At 46.2% G+C, this 20,561-nt stretch overlaps 1 protein-coding gene across 1 annotated transcript; it reads right to left on the bottom strand.

Annotated features, from left to right (window-relative positions):
* Positions 1-14,904: 14,904 nt before the first annotated feature.
* On the bottom strand, positions 14,905-18,661 carry Bsx (brain specific homeobox). Its single transcript, NM_001191995.1, has 3 exons — positions 18,355-18,661; positions 16,273-16,469; positions 14,905-15,269 (listed from the first exon to the last, which is right to left on the bottom strand). The coding sequence occupies exons 1-3, from the start codon at positions 18,614-18,616 to the stop codon at positions 15,030-15,032; spliced, it is 699 nt and encodes a 232-aa protein (NP_001178924.1). The 5' UTR covers positions 18,617-18,661; the 3' UTR covers positions 14,905-15,029.
* Positions 18,662-20,561: the final 1,900 nt, after the last annotated feature.

Raw genomic sequence — 20,561 nt, 5'->3', positions numbered from 1 at the left:
ACCCAACATCCACCCTTGACCTTCAGTGGAAAACACACACACAAACACACACACACACACACACACACACACACACACACACACACACACACACCTGCATGTGCACACAAAGCAATGTTTAGTTTATTTCACTTTTTAAACTATACTAAGAAGTCGCTCGGCATGGTTGAAAGCCAGTGGGTATTCAGAACCGTGCCCTACCTACTGCTTCCTTCCATACTGAATACCACGTCCATTTCCACTCGGTGGCTTCCTGAAGCAGCAGCACCCGTTCTTCTCACAGAGGAACTGAGAAAACATAAATACTGACTTCTCAAGCTAACGATGGCAGCTTTCAGTGGCAGATTTTTCATCTCCCTAAATCGCGCCACAGTTTGAGGCATCCACAGATTTTACGGACGATGGCTTAATTTTGTAAAACAACTGGGAAGCCGGGGCTTCGAAAAATCTTATAAAGACAATACACTGTGAAACTCGATCGGGCGTAAAATAAATGGGTATTTTCTTTTCAGCTCTCTGTCGAGCAGTGCTCTTTAGAAAATGTGAAGAGAGAGAAAAAAAGAACTTGGTGGGCAGGTTTGTGTCTCTCGTTGCCTCTCCATTACCTTTTTAATTTCCCCCTCGCAAACCCAGGTCACATAAGTAATTAATTTTCAATAAGCTGGATAAATTCTCTTTGCTATTACATCACTCTAACAGGTTGTGGGGATGACAGCAATGTGAGAATTCTAGGCAAATTCAGTTAGCAAGGCCTTGGCATTCCTCCGAAGACTTCGTAGAGACTCTTATTGAAATGTCAGTTCAGAGAGGCCAGCCATGATCACAGGACCGCTAACCTGCTCTTTAGTTGAGCTCCTTGTTGTAGCCCCAAGCTCTGTATGGATTTATGTGCAGCCTTGCTCGATGCAAGAGGCTAGAACAAGACGCTGGGTGTCCTTCTCTGCTGTTTTCCACTTTGCTGACTCGAGACAGGGTCTCTCACTGAACAAGAAGCTCACAAATGTTTCGGCTAAGGTGCCGGGTGAGCTCTCCTGAGCTGCCTGTTTCCTAGTGCTGAGTTCACAGGCACAGGCAGCCATGCTGGGGATTCAAACTTGGGTCCTTAGGCTGGCGGACCAAGTGATCTTGTCCACCATGCTGTCTCCTCAGCCCTGGGTCCCAAGTCTACACCCATAGTCTGTGTGTGACAGTTAAAAAAAAACTGTCCAAAAATTAGTCTTTTGAAAAACTGTCTACACAGAGAAAAGCGGAGAATGCTCTGAATAAAGAACAATGAATAATTTGGGCTCCCCTTGTTTTTCCTTTAAGGAAACCCCTCTCCCCATTTAGTATTTCACTATGGTCTTTCACGTCCAAGTGGTGGCGAAAATTAGTATCATAGAGCCTGACTGGCCCTGCCTCTCATTGCCATTCTGTCACCTGGCACTGAGGCCCCTCCCTGTTTTCCTTGCACCCACAGTGGTGACACTTTGAAGTGGTGCAGATGAGGTCCCTAAATTTGTTTTCCCTACTTGATAATCTCCCATGTTACAAACCTCAAGCACCTATTTCTAATGAAAGCTTTAGATGAATATCAAAGAACTATTTAGCCGTGCCTAATATTTTAATTAGATTATAGTCTCAATTTAACCCATTAAGTCTCCTTTGATGATCCCCATATTTAGTGTTTAGCCTCAGATGCACGAGGTAATGAATACTGGACCTTTTGATTTAATGAGAATTTCGGCTCTTCCAGCCCGCACCTCTTTTCTGTGCACCCTTTATTTTGCTGGCTATAGAATTCAGTTAATTGAAGGGGTCTCTCACCGTCACACATTAAGGAGTATAAATTAGCATCCCCATTCTGGCTGAAAAATGCAGGCGGACAGTTCCGCTTTGATCTGGGGACTGAGCTGAAGAAGGCAGCAGCCCCCTGAAAATGAGCTGATGGCCTTGTAATCAGAGCCCAAATACAGACGCGTCCGTGTGTCACAAAACACTTAATGTCTTAATTGGTCACCTTCCAATTCTGCCTGTCCTGTTCATTTCATTTTCCTGAGAGCCTGCGTATGCAAGCGTGTCCATCTGTCTAACCGTCCATCCGTCTGTCCGTCTGTGTCCTGTCTGGCCTTCTCTTTTCTCCTGCTTCTCCCCTCTCTTCACTCAGCTACATACCTAGATTTTAAATTAAGCTCCATTCAAGAAAAGAGGCAACACAGCTGTCCTCAGAATCTGATCCAGGACTCCCCGCAGCTATGAAAACTCTGTAGCTGTTCAAGGCCCTTGATTAAAATGGCTCGTGTGTGTGTGTGTGTGTGTGTGTGTGTGTGTGTGTGTAACTTCTACATATCCTCCCATGTACTTTAAATCAGCTCTAGTTATTTATGACACTTAGCATAGCACAAGGTAAGCACTATAAATGTGGCTGTCAGATTGCATTGTCAGGGAATGGTGACAAGGAAACAGAGGCTGACTGTGTTCCCACAGAAAACATATCTTTTCAAATATTCTCAGTGGGTGATTGGATCCACAGTTGCGGACTCCATCCTACAAATGCAGAGAACCACACTTAGGAATTTTTTTAAAAAAAAAAAAACTACATTTACTTATTTTGTGTGCGTAGACGTGAATGAGTCTGTCCTCTTGAGCTTCCCCCAGGTGAATCCTGAGTCTGGAACTTAGTTCATCAGGAATGGCCACAGGTGCCCTTATCCACTGGTATTGTCTCCAGCCTACTCCTCATGATTTCCACAAACATGTAGCGCTCTTCAGAGCCCTCCACAGACACAGTGCTTAGTTTCTACACTCTTATTCTCATGACTCCCGAGTCGCGTGCGGACATCTCTTACCCTGATGTCAGAAGCACTGCTCTGTGCTTCCTTCCTTCTGAACAAGAGAGGGAGTACACTGAATAAAAGTATGTGCTGAGGGGCTGGGGATTTAGCTCAGTGGTAGAGCGCTTGCCTAGGAAGCACAAGGCCCTGGGTTCGGTCCCCAGCTCCGAAAAAAAAAGAACCACAAAAAAAAAAAAAAGTATGTGCTGAAATTCTTTGGGCCCTTTATATACTTCTTGGTGACAAATCTATGCCCCCTCTTAATTTTGTACTTTATGGTGGCCATCTAGAGCACTGTCAAAATTACATAGATGAGTCTGGCTAGCCTGTCCCCACCTTGCTATCGGGCTGTGAGCTTCCCCATGTTCCCAGCTTTAAATCTGTTCTAGTGATAAAGCCACTCCCCCATATCTCAGCAAATTCATTTCATTCTGGAGAAAGAAAGATGAAGGATCAATTCAGTTCCAACACCAGGACAAATAAAGGCCAAAAAGACAAAAAACAAAAACAAAAAAAAATTCACACTGTAAAACTTTTGGATAAATGTGGTAGACTGAACACATAGAGACACACTACACACACTCCTTTCATTTTCAAGAGGAAACCTAGGAAACAGTTGTGAACACTATTCTTGGGGAAATATGAACAAGCTCACTTATTCTAGATAGGGAACCAAGAGCAGATCAAAGTACAGATACTACCAAACTTGGTGAGTCAATTCATTTTATTGGGGTTATTTATAGAAATATGGGTGAGAGGTTACTTATAGAAGCAGAAATTACTCGAAGACAGCTGCATCACAATTGCCCACCCCAGCATGGGCGGCAGCTCACAAAGCTGGGAACTTGAAGCACACTGCAGTGTGCAGGTTTAAGAGTGTCCTTTCCCAGTAGCACAGTTTATCTGAGCCTTTTCCAGCCAGCTCAGCTGATCTCTGTTGTTGGTTGGTTGGTTGGTTGGTTGGTTGGTTGGTTGGTTGGTTGGTTGGTTGGTTGGATGGTTGGTTGAGCAGTTTGTCGATTGTCTTGTCTTTGTTTCCTCCAGGTTGCCCAGTATGAGCAACCTCATCTAAGCAGCACAGCTTGTCTGAGAGTGATTCTAAGCTGTCTTTACAACCTATGCACTTGCTTGGAAAAGGAGGAGTCTAATGAATCTGATCAGTTTCAGGGACTTCCTGAATGTCTTTTGAGGTGTTTATGTCTTTAGGAGCGTTTCACCTTCTCATTAGAATATAGATTAATTTTACCTCCCTGTAAACATCTTGTATCTTGATGAGCTTTCCTTCAAGGTGAAGGTTTTAATCTTAGAGGAAAATGCTCCACAACAATAATTCTAACAAGTCCAAAGGAGGTAAATCAACAGCAGTGATGAAATTTTGAAAATGGGGAAAACAGTTGAGTACCAAACTTCAGAAAAACTAACAATCTCCAAACATAGTATAGTCTAAGCTGGCACGGGAAAAAGCCTGAGTCACTCTGCCTCACTTTAGTGAACAACAAAGATGCCCAAGAGCTGGTGGTGTCAATCATCTCCAGAACAAAGGTCAAGGAGCTAAAGGTGGCTCAGGGATTTAAGAATACTCTCTACTCTTGCAAAGATTTGGTTAGGCTTCCAGCACCCACATAGCAGCTCATAGCCATCTGTGACTCCTGCTCCAGGAATTTCAATGCCCTCTCCCGACCTTCAGGATCACTGTATGCATGTGGTGCACACATATACATGCAGGCAGGATACCCATACACATAAACTGAAAGATTTTAAGAGAATGACAAGATGTTTAAAGAAGAAGAAAGAGGACAGAGTAAATGTGAGGAGATAGATGAGGACTGGATGAAAATGTGTTCCAAAGCAGGTGGTCCTGTGTCCTCCTCCATTCTCCCTGTGACTAAGCCACAGCTTTCCTTTGCCCTGGGAACGATCCACCTTCTGAAGATGTCAGAAGAGGGCCTCTGGAAAAAGGAACAACTGTCTCTGATGAGGTAGCATACTATGTCAGCAGGAAGCATGTGTGCACAGATGGAGACATCTAGTCCTCTTTCACTTGGCTCTCAGAAAGTTGAGACTTCATCTCACAAGGAAGAGTTTAGAAAATTCTTCTTTAGGAATCTGACTAGCCTGCAAGAAAAACCCTGGGTAGAGCAACCCCTAGCATACAGGAGGCCCTAGATTCAAACCCTAGTACTGGGGGTGGGGAAAGGAAACTATTAATTTGGGGTTGCTTTGACCATACTTTAGGGGGCAGAAATGTATCTCAGTTGGTAGAGTGACTTCCAAACTTAAACAATGTCCTTAGTTATATCTCCAGGACACAGAATCTGGACGTGCTGTAAGCCTATAACCCCAGCACCACAGATATGGAGGATGAGGACTTTCGCATTCATCCTCATTCAAACACATATTCCACTTCTGTTACACAAGACTCTTCTGTCAAGTAAATAAATAAATATTAAAAGGAAAGACCTAAAAAGCCTGGCCTCAGGGTTTCTTCATCTGCCTGTGATAGAGGTCCCCATCTCACCTCAGCCCAGAACTCTTAGGTTCTCATCAACGTGTCCATCTTTCATTTAAATAGGGTGAGAATGTTGGGATTTTCAAGCTTCTGAGCATATTGTACAGGACACCTTTAAAAAGGAGAACAAGGGACCTTAAAAGAGACCATCTGAGTTGGAGACAAGGGACAGCATGACAGCAGAAATCAACACAGACACAAGGTTAGCAAATGACAAAAAAGGATTACCCCAGCAATCAGAATGAAACTGCAGAGGGATGGGAATAAAACAAAGAGATTAAGAAGTGTAGGGACGGGGCTGGGGATTTAGCTCAGTGGTAGAGCGCTTACCTAGGAAGCGCAAGGCCCTGGGTTCGCCCCCAGCTCCGGAAAAAAAAAGGACCAAAAAAAAAAAAAAAAAAAAAAAAAAGAAGTGTAGGGACTGCTGGGGTTGGGGATTTAGCTCAGTGTAGAGCACTTGCCTAGCAACCGCAAGGCCCTGGGTTCGGTCCCCAGCTCCGGAAAAAAAAAAAAAAAAAAAAAAGAACAAAAAAGAAGTGTAGGGACTGAATCTGGTGGGTAAAAAATCCAAAGCATGAGCATCCGATAAGGAACAAACAGGGTAAAAAAAAAGGGAGAGGGTCATCAAAGAAACAACTCAAGAAAACCGATTCTCACTGAAAGACCAAATGGACATTCAGACTGCTGGTGCCCTTTGAGTGTGCAGAAGAGTGAGGAGAGAGGCAAAGCAAGCTGCAGAGCTGAACTCCAGTACACTGGCTGCAAAGACAGGATTCTGCTAGCTTCCAGAAAGGACACAGAGAAACAGCTCAGCAACGGTCAAGAACGAAGGTGGGTTTGGATTAACAATTGCAGTTGGCAGCTGAACCAATGGTATCTAACATTCAGAATTACTTATAAATTATTAGAAATGCTAATAGCCATGAGATCAAGATAAAGGTTTGCTTTAGACAAGGGGGACGTCAATATGTTTACCCATCAGGCACCCGTTTTCAGAAAACACAGTAGATTTGTTTCCCAAAGCAAGGGATGGAGCTCCAGTAGCAGAGCTCTTGACTCCTGTTTGATCCTTATTTCCAAGGATAAAACAAAACCCAAACAAGAGAGGATAACACAAGAAAGATATGAGAAAGAACAGAAGAAAATAAAAGAAACCCTCAGGGTGATGGAGAAGGAGGGTGCTTTGACCCTAAAAATAGAGTAGACGGCATCAGAAGGATCTCTGAGAGAGATTTTTCAGGAAAATGAAATGTTAGAAGTCTGTGACTATCTCAGGAGTAGGAGGCAGACAGAAGAGCTTAAGAGCAAATGAGTGACCAGCACATTACGTTTTACAGCAATGAGATCATTCAGTCAAAGGAAAAGAAGCCCCACAGCAAAGTCATTGGCTAGCGCCATATTGCATATGTACATCATCATAATGTCGAGCTAACATTCCATTACTGAGAAGAGAAACGGAGAGAATACATATGTGTAGCAGAAACAGGGAAGAAAGAAAACCATCTCCATCTTTTCTGGCCTGAAAGTTCTATCTAGGAAGTTCTTGAACCAGAAATACTACAAAGCATCTCTTAGAAGCAAGAAGACACTCCAAAATCATCAGCCCGAGATGGAAGATGGTTCATTGTCTCTGTCATGAAAAAAATGGAAAAGGTTGGCCAGTGAGACAGATGGCTCAGTGGGTGAACGTGTTTGCTCTCAAGCCTGAGGGCCTATGTTCAACCCTGAGAATCCATATGGTAGAAAGAGAAAAACCAACGCCCACAAGTTATCCTTTGACGTCCACACACATGCTATGATACAGGCACACACATTCATGCATACACATGTGGTTTGGGGTTTTTGTAATTTGTTTTATTTTTGTTTGGGGGGTTGTGTTGTTGTTGTTGTTGTTGTTTTGCTTTTGTTTTTTGTTTTACCCTTAAATTATTAATTCCCATTTGAAGTCCTTAGTCAAGCACTGAGGTGGCGGAGTAAGAGTAGCTAAGTAGCCAGGGTGTAGCACGGTTGGTACAGAGCTCGTCTAGTGTGCATGAAACCTCAGGTTCAGTCTCTAGCATCACATAAACCGGGTGTGGTGGTGTAGAGCAGTAGCCCCAGCACTGTGGAAGTAGAGGTAGGAGGATTCCAAATTCAAAGTCATCCTCGACTGTATAGCAAATTCATGACCAGCCTGGGCTACACAAAATCCTGTCTCCAAGAAGTATCCTATGGGACTGGAGAGATGGCTCGTTGGTTAAGAGCGCATTTTGCTCTACAGAGGACCTGAGCTTGGTTCCCAGCACCATGTTGGATGGGTCCTCATCACCTGTCATTCTAGCTCCGGAAGATCCTACCTCCTTTTCCGGACTCTGCACGCACCTGCACTTACACATGCACATAACCACACACGTGCACATAATTTCAAAATAATAAAAAATACGTCTAAAAAGGACAAAATATCGGTGGGCTATTCTTGGGCTTGCACTGAAGCAAATTATGACCTTACCAAGTATAATGTGGACTCCAGAGAGACAATGAATGATGGAAACTCAGTCGCTCCCCAAAGAATATATTCACCGATATTCCAATGAATTTTAAGACAAATTCTTCTTTTAAAAAAAAAAAATCTCGGGGCTGGGGATTTAGCTCAGTGGTAGAGCGCTTACCTAGGAAGCGCAAGGCCCTGGGTTCGGTCCCCAGCTCCGAAAAAAAGAACCAAAAAAAAAAAAAAATCTCAATGTGTGTTTGTGTTCCTTTACTTTAAAATATGTTATTCTTATGTGTGTAGTCGGGGAGGCGGGGGGCAGGTAGTACAAGCCATGGTGGATATGTGGAGGTCAGAGGAAAACTTTGTCGAATTGTTTCTCTCCTTCCACCTTTACATGGGTCCCCGGATAGAAATCAGGTCCCCAGGCTTGAATGACACACACTTTACCTCCAGAACCATCTCCCTAGACACCTCAGATTGGACACATCACTTCCTCCATCCACATTTTTTTATTACTTTTTTTTTATTAACTTAAGTATTTCTTATTTACATTTCGAGTGTTATTCCCTTTCCCGGTATCCGGGCAAACATCCCCCTAACCCCTCCCCCTCCCCTTCTTTATGGGTGTTCCCCTCCCCATCCTCCCCCCATTGCCGCCCTCCCCTCCACAGTCTAGTTCACTGGGGGTTCAGTCTTAGCAGGACCCAGGGCTTCCCCTTCCACTGGTGCTCTTACTAGGATATTCATTGCTACCTATGAGGTCAGAGTCCAGGGTCAGTCCATGAATAGTCTTTGGGTAGTGGCTTAGTCCCTGGAAGCTCTGGTTGCTTGGCATTGTTGTTCATATGGGGTCTCGAGCCCCTTCAAGCTCTTCCAGTTCTTTCTCTGATTCCTTCAACGGGGGTCCTATTCTCAGTTCAGTGGTTTGCTGCTGGCATTCGCCTCTGTATTTGCTGTATTCTGGCTGTGTCTCTCAGGACCATCCACATTTTTTTAAACACTGAGTTTCATGTCTCCAGGTCTGGCCTCTTATTCAATACACCAAGCCAACGATGAACTTGAATTTCTTTCTGATCTTCTTGCCTCCATCTCCCCAGTGCTAGCACAGCAGATGTGGACTGTTAATGCTCGTTTGTTTTTGCTTTTGGAAGGAATTGGTTTTTTGGTTTTGTGTGTGTGTGTGTGTGTGTGTATGTGTGTGTGTGTGTGTGTGTGTGTGTGTGTGTGTCTGTGTGTCTGAGTGTCTGTGTGTGTGTGCTCCTAGGAGATACTTTAAAAGATTCCACTAGAACCTAAATTCTGGCTTTCCCTTCATAGATTGAAGGCTGTAGGCAATTCTTTGTGACTTAAAAAGGTCCCTATGAATTTAAACCTCCCTTTCTATATGCCCTGTCACCAAACCAGATAGCAGAAACCCTAGGGCAGAATAGGGCAGGGATAGGTAAAGCAAGGAAAGGCACAATGTCAGGAAGCCATTTTCACGAAAGCCTCCTGGGCTATGGAAATCAAACTCCTCTCTGAGAACAAAAAGTAAGAGGAAACGTGAAAGGACCCCACACACAGCTCCTTGGGGGTGTTCCAACCCCTTTATGGTGGAGTGGGTGAAGCCTAGGTATTTGCTTACCACGCAACTCATATGAGTGGGTGGAGATCCTGTGTACTCAGATGTCAGGGACTTTATAACTGCCATGGTCTAACCCATGTTGTAATCTGTTACATTCTTCCAGCTGAGATGGCATAGTAGGTCCCTGCACAGCTCTTACCCTGCTCTATCCACCACACATGACTTCGTTATGGGGCACATCCAGTCAATGGCTATGATGCCAACCCCCACTGTGACTCTCCAATACCACAAGAAGAGCACGAGATATCGAGGAAGGGGTAACTACACAGAGGCTTGACTATCTGGTGCATCCTCTAGGAGCTCTAAGAGGTAAGAGGGGAGGGATAACAATCCAAAATACAAAGGCCCCAGGCATGGGGTGCAAGCTTGCCATCCTCCCACTTGAGAGGTTGACACAGAGGAATCAGGAGCTCCAGGCCAGCCTGTACTACATGGTGAGACTTAACTATAGAATACGCTGGAGAGGAATGTGAGCGCCACTCAGAATGTTCTTCCCACTCACAAGTATTTGCGAGAATTTTCTCTGACCAACTAGATGCATCAGCTCTACTCCCCAAACAAGCTGTATGACTGTGCATGTTCCTCTGTGTGTGTGTGTGTGTGTGTGTGTGTGTGTGTGTGTGCGCGCGCACGCGCGCATGTGTCTGGGATAACTGGTTCATCTGTAATGAGATTAGCTGAGTTATTATTATTACTATTACTATTATCATTATATTATTATTTTAGAAAAGAGAGAAGTAAACACAAGGCTTCTTCAGGAAGATCTACCTTATCCTTTTAGATGAAATACCTCCATGAGAGGGTGCCCCAACTTTGGCTTGAATGACAAGAGTGTGAAGGGACTCAGAGCCTCCCAGGGAAAGTTATTCTTTGCTCAGATTGCTCCTGGACGGAAGAGTTTTCGAAAGCTGACCTGAGATTTTAATAGACAGTTGCCAGCTACAACTTCTTTTTGAGTCTTACATCCAAAATTGCTACAAACGGTCTTTCATCCACGTGCTCCCCTAACATAGACCTGCCATCCCCGTAACAACTTGAGTGGCTTGTGAGGGATTACTGAGACCAGTTTCTAGTCTGAGACGGCCACTCTGCCTCTGTGCTCATCTGAAACGATTTCTCCCACAAATCATTTAGAAAGTGGAGGGCTTAGACTTATTGGATGTGTCTTCTAATACTGATAACTTCTTCCTGAGAGTAACTTTGTCCTTAACTAAGTAAAATGCTAGTTTGTTTTCATTTACTTTCTAGAACGAAGTCCTGGAACCCAATGAATTAAAATATGTGCTCTCCTCCTGTTCCATTTCTCCTAAGTCTTCTAATTGCTGTGGGTCTGTTTACTTAAATTATGATGCATAAGCTGAAGTCTTCAGGAAATGGCAGACCATCTAAATAACATGAAACCTGGAGTTTCTTTCTCGGAGAAAGAAGGTATGATGTCAGAGGTTAAAGATTCAGAACCAAAAAAAAATAAAAAAAAAATTAAAAAAAAAAAAAGATTCAGAACCATCTGAGGGCTGGGGATGGAGTTCAGGGGCGCTGCCCTGCCTAAAATGCATGAGGCTGTGGATTCAATTCCCGGGAGGAGGTATCCAGCTCAACTTCCTCTTGAAAACGCCTTGGACTTGTTACCGCTGCCTAAATCTCCCTAATGACAATGTGCCTAGTGGCTTGTGGACTTGCTCTGCTATTCCTGGAGCCAGCCTTATCCTTGGCATGACAGATAAGATGCTCTTCCAGCTGCAGCTACCACAGCGAGCCTCCTCCTCTACTCCTCCCTAAAGCCTTCCTCTGACAAGCCAAAAGGCTGATCATGGCCGTGTGTGTGTGTGTGTGTGTGTGTGTGTGTGTGTGTGTGTGTGTGTGTGTTTTGGAGAGGGTTGTTGGTTTTGTTTTGTTTTTTAGCGGCAATAAGTATCCAGGCTTCTACATGCTCAGTAAATTTTAGCTTGTCATTATTCTCTTCGAAGTGTGGTGGCAGGAACATATAAACATATAAGTATGTCAATTAATTCATTATTTTGTGATTGAGCCAAATTCTGGAAGAGCCAGGGATTCAACCGAATGTGTTTATTGCGTGAGTCCCTCGATTCCAGGAAGTCCTATTTAGTGTACCTCTCCACACTGGTACTTTTCAGAGAATCAATCTTCTCTAAGTGGTGTCATGCGTTCGAGTTAAGCATTTCTTCGTGTGACACTCAGCCAACGCTCAGCTGAGAAACATTACCAGAAGTCTTTCTCAGAAGCTTTGAAACCAAGTCCTTCAAAATCAGAGTCCTGGGGACAAAAATGGGGAGGAGGGAATCCCATTTGGGATTAGATGAGAAATTATTTATCTTCCTCGGCTACTCAAAGATATTTGTTTCTTCAAAATCAGGTCCATGTGTCTTTCTACAATATAATGGACATGGTTTTGTTGCATCTTTAGTAACAAGTGGAACTGGGTTGAGACAAAAGCCTGGACCATTTTGACAAAGTAAGTTTTCAGACTGCTAAGGACTCAATATGTTTCAAAGGTCAAAAGCAAAACTTGCTGCCCTGTTACATTCAGTTGAGACTAAATTGCACCTGTCTTTTACTGTCATGTCTGATCTGGAAGAAAGGAAGGAATGGGGGTGGGAAGAGAAGAGGAGAGGACAGGACAGGACTTAGCTTTCTTTATTTACCACAGTTCCAGGGTTGGGGTGGGGTTGGTAGGAAAACTGTCTTAGTCATACATCTGGTTCTGTATTCAGAATTCGACAGACACCTCCCGACCCCAGCCTTTCCAGTATTAAAGACCAGGGTGACTGGGAGGGATATCTTCCCAAGTAGGCAATGTTCCTAAATCAGACTGAGTTCCCAGGGCTCCAGACTCACTGTGCCCCAATCAGGAAGAGCTATTCTTAAGCTAGAAGCGTCTCTGTTTACCTGATTCTTCAAAACAAAAACTCATGAGATGCCCTACTCTTTTTCCTGTAGAGTGAGTCAAGAGCGTCTTCTGAGGGCAAAAGGGACAAATGCCCAGGGCCTTCGAATTTGTGTTCTGTCTTCACCCTCTAATTTACAATCATCTCTCTCTCTCTATTTTTTTTTTAAACTCACTTTAAAGATTCTTTTCAAACCTGTTAGCAGTTGTTTGCAGGACTGGAACAATTGGAGTTCTTTCCCTTGACTCCATGTTCTCATGTCCGAGCATCTTTCTCTTATTAATAAATCATTCTCCTTTAACCTAAGGGGTTTTGGTTTTGTTTTGTTTTTGTTTTTGTGGGTTTTTTGGGTTGTTTTGTTTTGTTTTGGGTTTTTTTTTTTTTTTTGGTTTTTTGTTTGGTTTTTTTTTTCCTGTTTGTCTTTGTTGTTGTTTCTTTAAAAAAAAATATATATATATATATATATATATATATATATATATATATATCCAAGCCTACAATTTTCTGTAAACTATTTCCTTTTAAAAGGTTCTGTGAGGCTGGAGGTATGGTTTGGAAGTAGAGGGCTTACCTGGAGAGACTCTGGGTTTCAAAAACTACTATCATTATCTAAACAGAAGAAGAAAAGTCTGAGCGCCTGGATCTGCAACACGAGCCACAACTACTCAAACTAAGAAATGAGGCGAGCGTTCTAATAAAGTCGGGGGGGGGGGGGGGGACCATTGCAAGCCAAGGCACCCGAAAGTAAATAAACAGAAGAGGAGAGCTAAAGAAGGGACAGAGTCAAAGGAGATCAATTTGTCTCCACCTCCACTGTTAGCTAGCCCAAATTTCATGGATACATTTCCCAGCTTCCGCAAGCCTCTGTTTCCTGATCTGTGGTTCACACACCCCCACCCGCCTTGATTACAGAGCAGACACTCTGGGCAGTCCAAAGGCTGCAATGCTTCTGTTTTGAAGGTGGTGCTTTTGCCTCCAAAATGATGCAGACTGGATAAAGCTCTCTTTCTGCCGCTGGATTGTTTGTTTTCCCATCGCTACATTTGCTGCAGTCCTAGACTCAGAACCATCACCTAAAGGAATCTTGAGAATTCATTCCCTCGTTGGGGAAAAACAGAAAACAAAAGAGTAAAATGTAACCGAAACTCACACCATTGCAGTCCTGTAATTATTAATCTCTGCTCCCTAGGGGGAGGAACACGCCTGCTAAGTTCACTCCCTTCCAGTCCTCCTGGGCTCACTGACCTAAAGACAGCCAGAAGCCAAGGAAGGTCGGAAACTGAAGTCTCCTTGCCCGGGGCTGCTCTGTTGGAGACGCGCGTCTCGCATAGTTCATTAGCTTACACTTTCCGGATACCAAAGGCCTGCGTCCCTTCAGCGGTTTGCGGTGAAAAGGTACTGTTTGCGGTGACCTCTTTCACGTGGATGAGATTCATTAATCTCCATTAATCAAATGATTGAAAACAGGAAACTCGGGGTCAGGGAGACGGAATCTGTTAAGTAAAGGTCACTAGCCAAATTCATTTCTACTGGGAATAAGAAACTGCCTGGGATGAGGGAGGTGACGTGCAAGCAACGGGACGCGACAACAAATGATTCCCGGAAACCCGTGCTCCTCCCATTTTTGCCCCACAAGTCCTTTATTATCTAAATAGACTGCAGACCTAGTAGGAGAATAGAAGACCTTCCAGGGGCAAAGGAGAGGAGGGGTGCGACGAGTGACAGCTTCAATGGCCCCCCAACAGGTGCGCTCCCACATCCACTTTTGCCTTAATCCGGAAGGCGGTGGAGTGCGCGCGAGCCTAAGCCTTGCTAAAAACACTGCACGAAAGTGAGCGCACCCACAAACAACCCGAGGACAATCACTTAAAATCTCTGTGGTCTTTGGGACGTGGAAGGGTTGCGGGACAAGAGTGCAACAAGTTCAGGAAGCAGAAATTGCGCTGTAGACTTTCTTTGCCCACGGTTCTGTGGGGAGCCGGGTTGTGGGAGCCCTCCGGGTCACCAGCGCTACAAGCGCCCGGGCGACGCCGAGCGCACCGATGACTATTGGGACACCAGAGGATGGAAGCTCAGTCAAGTTGAAGGGGTTCGCCTAAGGATTTGAATTAGAGATGTGGGGTCCTGGTAGGGGTGTGAGCGGACGTAATCACCAGCCGCGAACGCCACAGTCAGGTCACTGAAGGTTTAAAGAATCCGATGTGGCTCTGCCTGAATCCAGGCATAGCCCCAGACAGCTGGTCCCTTTTCCTGTGGTCAGCTGAACTGCTTTAGGGAGAGCGACCGCCTGAGTGCAGAGGCCGCGGGGACAGAGTGACAAAGCTGGGTGACAAGTGGCTGAGAGATGAGGACGGAGGGGTTCTGCATTGGCGCACGCGGGACCGGAGGTGCTCCGTCGAAATGTACCGCCGCGAGCCCAGCTACTAGTTTGGTCAGCGACACTGAGTAGGTCCGGGGCGCTGAAGACGCGGGGCGCCGGAACCAGCGACCACATTACTGATCTCCCAGCAGGGACGCGTCGGACAGGGAGGAGGCATGGGAAGGAGTCGCGGCGGCTGCAAGTTGATAAGTGGGCTGAGCCTGCCTTTCTTTCTTCCAGTCCAGGCCGCAGGAACAGTCTAGAGTCTCCGCGAGTCTTCTCGCCCGGAAAGAACCGGGTCTGGCCCCACAGCCTCCTCGCCCGGGTCTCCCTTCCCAGCCTGGCCACTCAGAGCACGTGCGGCCCTGAGCTGAGCTCGCCTTCGTCCCCAATGTCCACCTCGTCCTCCGGCTCTGTAAGCACGAAGGCACCGGCCGGCAAACTCAGCCGAGCGTCGGCGGGCGCGCCCTCGGGAGCACGAGGGCTGCCCTCTGGGCTCTCAGGCCCGTCTGCGGCTTTGGGTTCGTCTTGACTTTTCCTCAGCTGTTTTTTATGCTTCATCCGCCGGTTCTGGAACCACGTTTTCACCTAATTTCGGAGGAACAAACAAAATCATATCATTCCTCACACAAATAGTGACTGAAAGATCTGGGCGATTGGTGGCGTTTGGGGGCGGGGGAAGCTATCTACTGAATTGAATTCGGTCCTAGCGCCACGGCCGCCTCGCGTTTTGATTAAGTCATAGGTTATCCTCTTAGGCTGAATTCTAGGAGAGATTGCCCCAGAGGGTCAATGGTAATTAATAAGGGCAAGCACTGTGTGCTTGGGGTCTCCGTTACATTCAATGTATGATTCTGTTATGAAGACACCTAAATCCCGGGTCCAACGGGATTGGAAGACAAGAATGGAATGAACTGACTGGTTTTCTTCGGAGAGAATTTTTAGTCTTATCTCTGAATGCCTAATGATTTCACAGCACGATCATGGGATGAAATAAAGGAAGAGGTGGAGGGGTGGACAGAAGAAAGAAGAAAGAAAGAAGGAGCGAGAGGAAAAAACGGGGAAAAAAAAGAGAAGAGGCTTAAACTGCAGTGTGTGCGTGTCCTGGGGTACCTGTGAAGACTTGCTGCTGTGGGTGACACTAACTGAAATCAGACGTGGGGAGGGGGTGTGCAATGAAGAGGGGTAAGAGGAGCACCGAGTGGTGGTGAGAACTGGCAGTCCCCACACCAGCCTGGGCTACACAGTGAAAACCTCTCCAAAACAAAACAGAATAAATTGTTTAAGCTTCTCCACAAACAAGAACCCCTCTAATCCAGCTTGTCATACCCTTAGGAGGAAGGGGGGTGGATAAAAAGAATCATGGTGTGATTTGGAGGTGACAGCCTAATCATTCGAAGTGATTTTTCCCCAGTAGAGCCAGGTAGATAAATCTACTTTGAAAATTGTATAAATTCTGTCGGATCTTGGGAACATCCTGAAAGGCAAGAAGAGAGGATCATTTTTTGCTCGGTCCTTCTGGAACTATTTCAGAGCTGAGGGGAGAAGGGCAGGACGCAGAATCCGGGGCCTCCTCCCGGCTCCTGCTCACCTGAGTCTCAGAGAGGCTGAGAGCAGTGGCCAGCTCCACACGCTCTGGTGTCGACAGGTAGCGCTGGATTTCGAACCTTTTCTCCAGGCCGGAGAGCTGCGAGTCAGAAAACACCGTGCGAGCTTTGCGGCGGCGGCAGTGCTTCCCGGGTAGCTCTGCATGCTGCGGGTGCGGGAACAGAGCCGGGACCGGCATCCCTACAGAGACAAGAGCAGTTGGCAGACAGAACCCGCATTCGCAGGAAGCAATCTCCACCATCCCCGCTCCACGGTGCCCAGCGTTCCCTGTTTCCTACTTGCCCCAAAGCTCTGGAGCCCATCTTTCAATAACCCTGGGACAGCAGGGAGAGGAACCGCAAAATAGCGCTTGGAGATCTTTTCCGAGAAGGTCATCCCAAAATACAAATAATAAACAGCAAATAAAACAGAAAAGAAAAATAGATCAAAGATCTAGAGGCTCTCTCTTTTTTTTTTTTTTTAATTATCTTCCTGAGGAAACTTCCTCGGAGCTTGCGCACGCTCCCAGTTAGTTATCTGTTGGGCTTTGCAAAGTTTGCTTGCAAAAGTCCAAAACTAGACCAGAGTTGTCCACCTGCATCTACCCAGACTCCTATCAACACTGAATGCTGTGCTACGAGGTAAATAAGACTTTGCCTTCTTAACTCTAAAATAGCACCTTTTCCTGGTCGCTCTCGCCCTTCCAGCAACCAAATACAACAGCGCAAAAACGCACAACCAGAGAAACTGTGGTACTGAACTATGACATTTCCTTGTCAGTAGCAGGGTCGCCCTGAACCTCTGCTCCCGAGTCTGATCCTAAATCCTTTCCCTCCAAGCTCTGAGAATCGGGAGAGCTTGGAGCGCCTTTTTTCTGGTGATCAGAGGAGGCTGCTTCTTCCATTTCATAACCCTCTCATCTTTACCTGGTGTATTAGGCGCCCCAAGCATCCAGGCCTCAGACACCAGTATCTACTAATGCCCAGGAAAGAAAAATGAAAATCTAGCCGTTTCAGCACCACGGATTTTGCCCAACACCAGTACTGGGAAGAGTCCATTTTCAGTCGTGTGTCAAAGCAGGGAGCAATGATGATCTCACCCAGGGCCTTAAGATCTCCTCTCTAACCTAACGCTTTTGAGTGGGTTTTACCTCCCTACACTTTCAGCATTTTCTTTTTCTAAATTTGAGGGTCTGAATTTCATACACTGCCTGCTGCCTTCCCTTAGCTCCCACTTGAGCCAGTTTGCTACTGAGCTCAGCAACTGGGCTAGAAGAATTTCTCTATATAGCTGGACTGAAAAACGCATGGGAAGAAAGTGTCCGTGCAGACTGAGAGAAACAAATAAACAGACACAATCCAGACATTTCCAGGCCCAGTCTTACTCTAGCAATCCCCACTCCTTGCCTAACAGTACATTCGAACTACTTTAGCACCTGGTTCCTTCAACTCCAGCAACTGGGCCAGAACAAGGAAGCCAAGCAGACTGACTCTGAATTAAATGTCGAACACTGGAAGTGAAGGTCATTGGAGAACCACAGCTCTCTCGTCTGCCCTGAACCCTTTCTGCCAGCCCTGAACCCTTCCTGCCAGCGGCAGGCCCTCCCTCACTTCTGCATCTCCCGCAGAATCCGAATCTGCTAATATTCCTGACCCAGCCTAGCAGAGGAGAGCTGGCCAGGTGAGGCCTTTTCATTTTCCACACTGGAGAGTTCAGGGTGATTTCCCTGGGACAAGATGGTCCGAGGACCTCCTGAAGTGGAGGAAGTTTACAAGTGGCATTGAGGGATGATCCAAAGTTGCCTGGAAGAAGAAGAGTAAGACGAAACACTGCCCGCCAGGAATATGATCATATCTTTCCACCCCAGCCGCCTCTGGCCAGACACAATCCCTGTCTACTTTATACAAACTGTGAAGTGACCGGACATTGCTTCCCTCCGTTGGTATGTTTCAAGGGAGTTCTCAACCATGTCCCTAACCTTCTACTGCTACAGAAGGAGAAAGGCCACCGGGACCGATATAGTCTCTGCTCTGGGGGTTAAAAAAAGAAGCCCACTCCCTTCTCCTTAGAGGCCTCTGTTACTTACCTGAGGTGGCCAGGAAATAAGGGTGATGATGCTCCCCCTTATGCAGAGGATGATGAGTGTGAGGGGTGAGGAGGGTGGGTGTGGGCATAAGGGGGTAGCCATAGTCTAGCAAAGGCACCCTAGAGGCCAGAGAGCTGGCAAAGTGGTCAGGGGCCACTTCCCTCAACGGCTTGGGCTTGTGTAGCAGAATGTCCTCGATGAAAAACGACGTGGGCCTCTGAGAAGATGCTGGATGGAGAGGGGAAGTGAAGTTGAGATTCATCTTGCAGAGCGCCTGGCACGGGGCGAGGGCCCGGACAAAGTGCAGGAAGCAAACAGCTTCCCGGCAGGCCTACTTGAGAGCCTGCACCTGCTCCTGATCGTCCAGGCTCAGATCCCTGCAGCTCTACCGACCTGGGCTATCCCCGGCGCTTGTCTTCTCGCCTCTCCAGCGCCGGGGTAGGTTGGTTCTGTGTGTTAGAGAATTGGCAGCTTGGAGAGGGGAGCCCGGAGAACCAATAGGGAGGCTGCGGAGGCAGAGGGGAGGGTGGGGTGGGCTCTGGGCGGGGCGGGGATCTGTCCGCGGTGCTGAATGCGTCTGGCCAAGCAGAGCGCGGAGCCCAACGGGTTGGTTCCTTTATGGCTTCTGGACCCCAATTTCTACCCCTCCCCTGCAAGAGCTGCTTCCTGTGTTCCGTCTTTTTAAAGGACTGAAAATGAATGTTTTCACCGGTGTTTAACAACCTGCTTCTTAGAGAGAACACCTAAAGAGTCCCAATAGCATAGGGATAAAGTGCTTACTCAAGGATTTGAGCCAGTTTGTTGTCTTTTAAAGAGTTTCAGTAATCGAAAGCAAAAGGAGAGGAGAAGTGAAGAAATGAAGATGCAGTCCGTCCGCTACACCAAGTTGCTAGAGTTAGATTAAATTGACAGCAGGGGTGATTGAATTGTTGGGGGAAATAAAGATGACAGGTGGAAGATCCTTTATCTGGAATTTAAGGGATGAACAGAGGGAGTCTGTCTATCACCCACATGACTTGGTCATTTTAAATCTATCCATAGCCACTTTCCTCTGCCACCCTCCTGGCTTCTCTTCACTTCGGTCTTTTGGCTTGTTGCTATTTCTGCTACATCACCAGTTCCAGCCAGAGTGTCCCCATCACTCTGTTAGATTCTATTCCTTTTCTCTTTCCTCTGCCTCTTTCCTTACTCTTCCTTCCGATCTTTTTTTTTCCCCCTGTTTGTCTTTTTCTAATCTGTCACATTTATTTCCCTGGAGTTAATTTGCTAAAATTAAGGTGATCATCTACAGCACAGCAGGAGTAATTTGGGCTCGCATCTCTGAAAATTGCTCTAATTATTGATGTTAAACTCGGGGAAATTAAAAGAAGCCACTTCTCTTCCATCTCCCCATTTTTAAGCTCTAATTTGTTGATATCTAGTCGTCATCACAATTCCAATCACTACTGCTAATAGCAAAAGTGTTTTAACAGAGACTGAGTCCTCACAACCCATGCTATTAGATAATTAGCGAGGGTGCTGCGAAGTCAAGTGTTAATCCTCGGGCGCTGCAGTAGGATTTTCCATCTGATCTAGCAGGTAGAACAAATTAATTACCAGAATCAATTAGGCCCCAAACTTCAGTGCTCCAGGAAGTGGAAGCATCCTGCTCCACACGGACGCTCTGGGAAGGGGAGGAAACAGTGGAAGGAAGCATGGCTGCAGACTGTGAAAGGAGCGCTTGGTGAGCCGCCATGTAAATGGAGTCAGAACTGTTTCTCTTTGTCTGACCCGCGGCCACTTGTGTTTTAAACTTTGTAACAGTAGGAAGTAGAGAAGTCAGGAGAGGAGATGACCACCGAAAGGAAAAGACAGTAGACTTTACCGAAGTTCCCTAACCATCTTCCTGGTCAAGTCATCATTTCTGGGACTGAGGGAGATAGAAGAAAATGTTGAAGGGGCACTGGGGTGATGGTCCGTCCACACATAAAGGAAGTCCACCCACCTCTACTCGAAACGTGAATGTAGCAATTGGATATCAAACATCCCTACGCGGCAAATGGATATCAATCTATGCTATCTCCAAACATAGTAGGGCAGGCATCTTACTGACAGACTTTAGTGGATATCAGCTTCAACCCTTGACCTCGGTTCCCCGCCACTGAACAGATCCTCACCCGGCCTCCGGGGGGCAGGCTGTCAAATTCCTTGGGTCAGGGACTAATACC

This window comes from Rattus norvegicus, chromosome 8 (genome assembly GCF_036323735.1).
Source record: "Rattus norvegicus strain BN/NHsdMcwi chromosome 8, GRCr8, whole genome shotgun sequence".
NCBI lineage: Eukaryota > Metazoa > Chordata > Mammalia > Rodentia > Muridae > Rattus > Rattus norvegicus.
The sequence above is the reverse complement of the archived record's forward strand: the minus strand, read 5'-3'. Positions and strand labels throughout refer to the sequence as shown.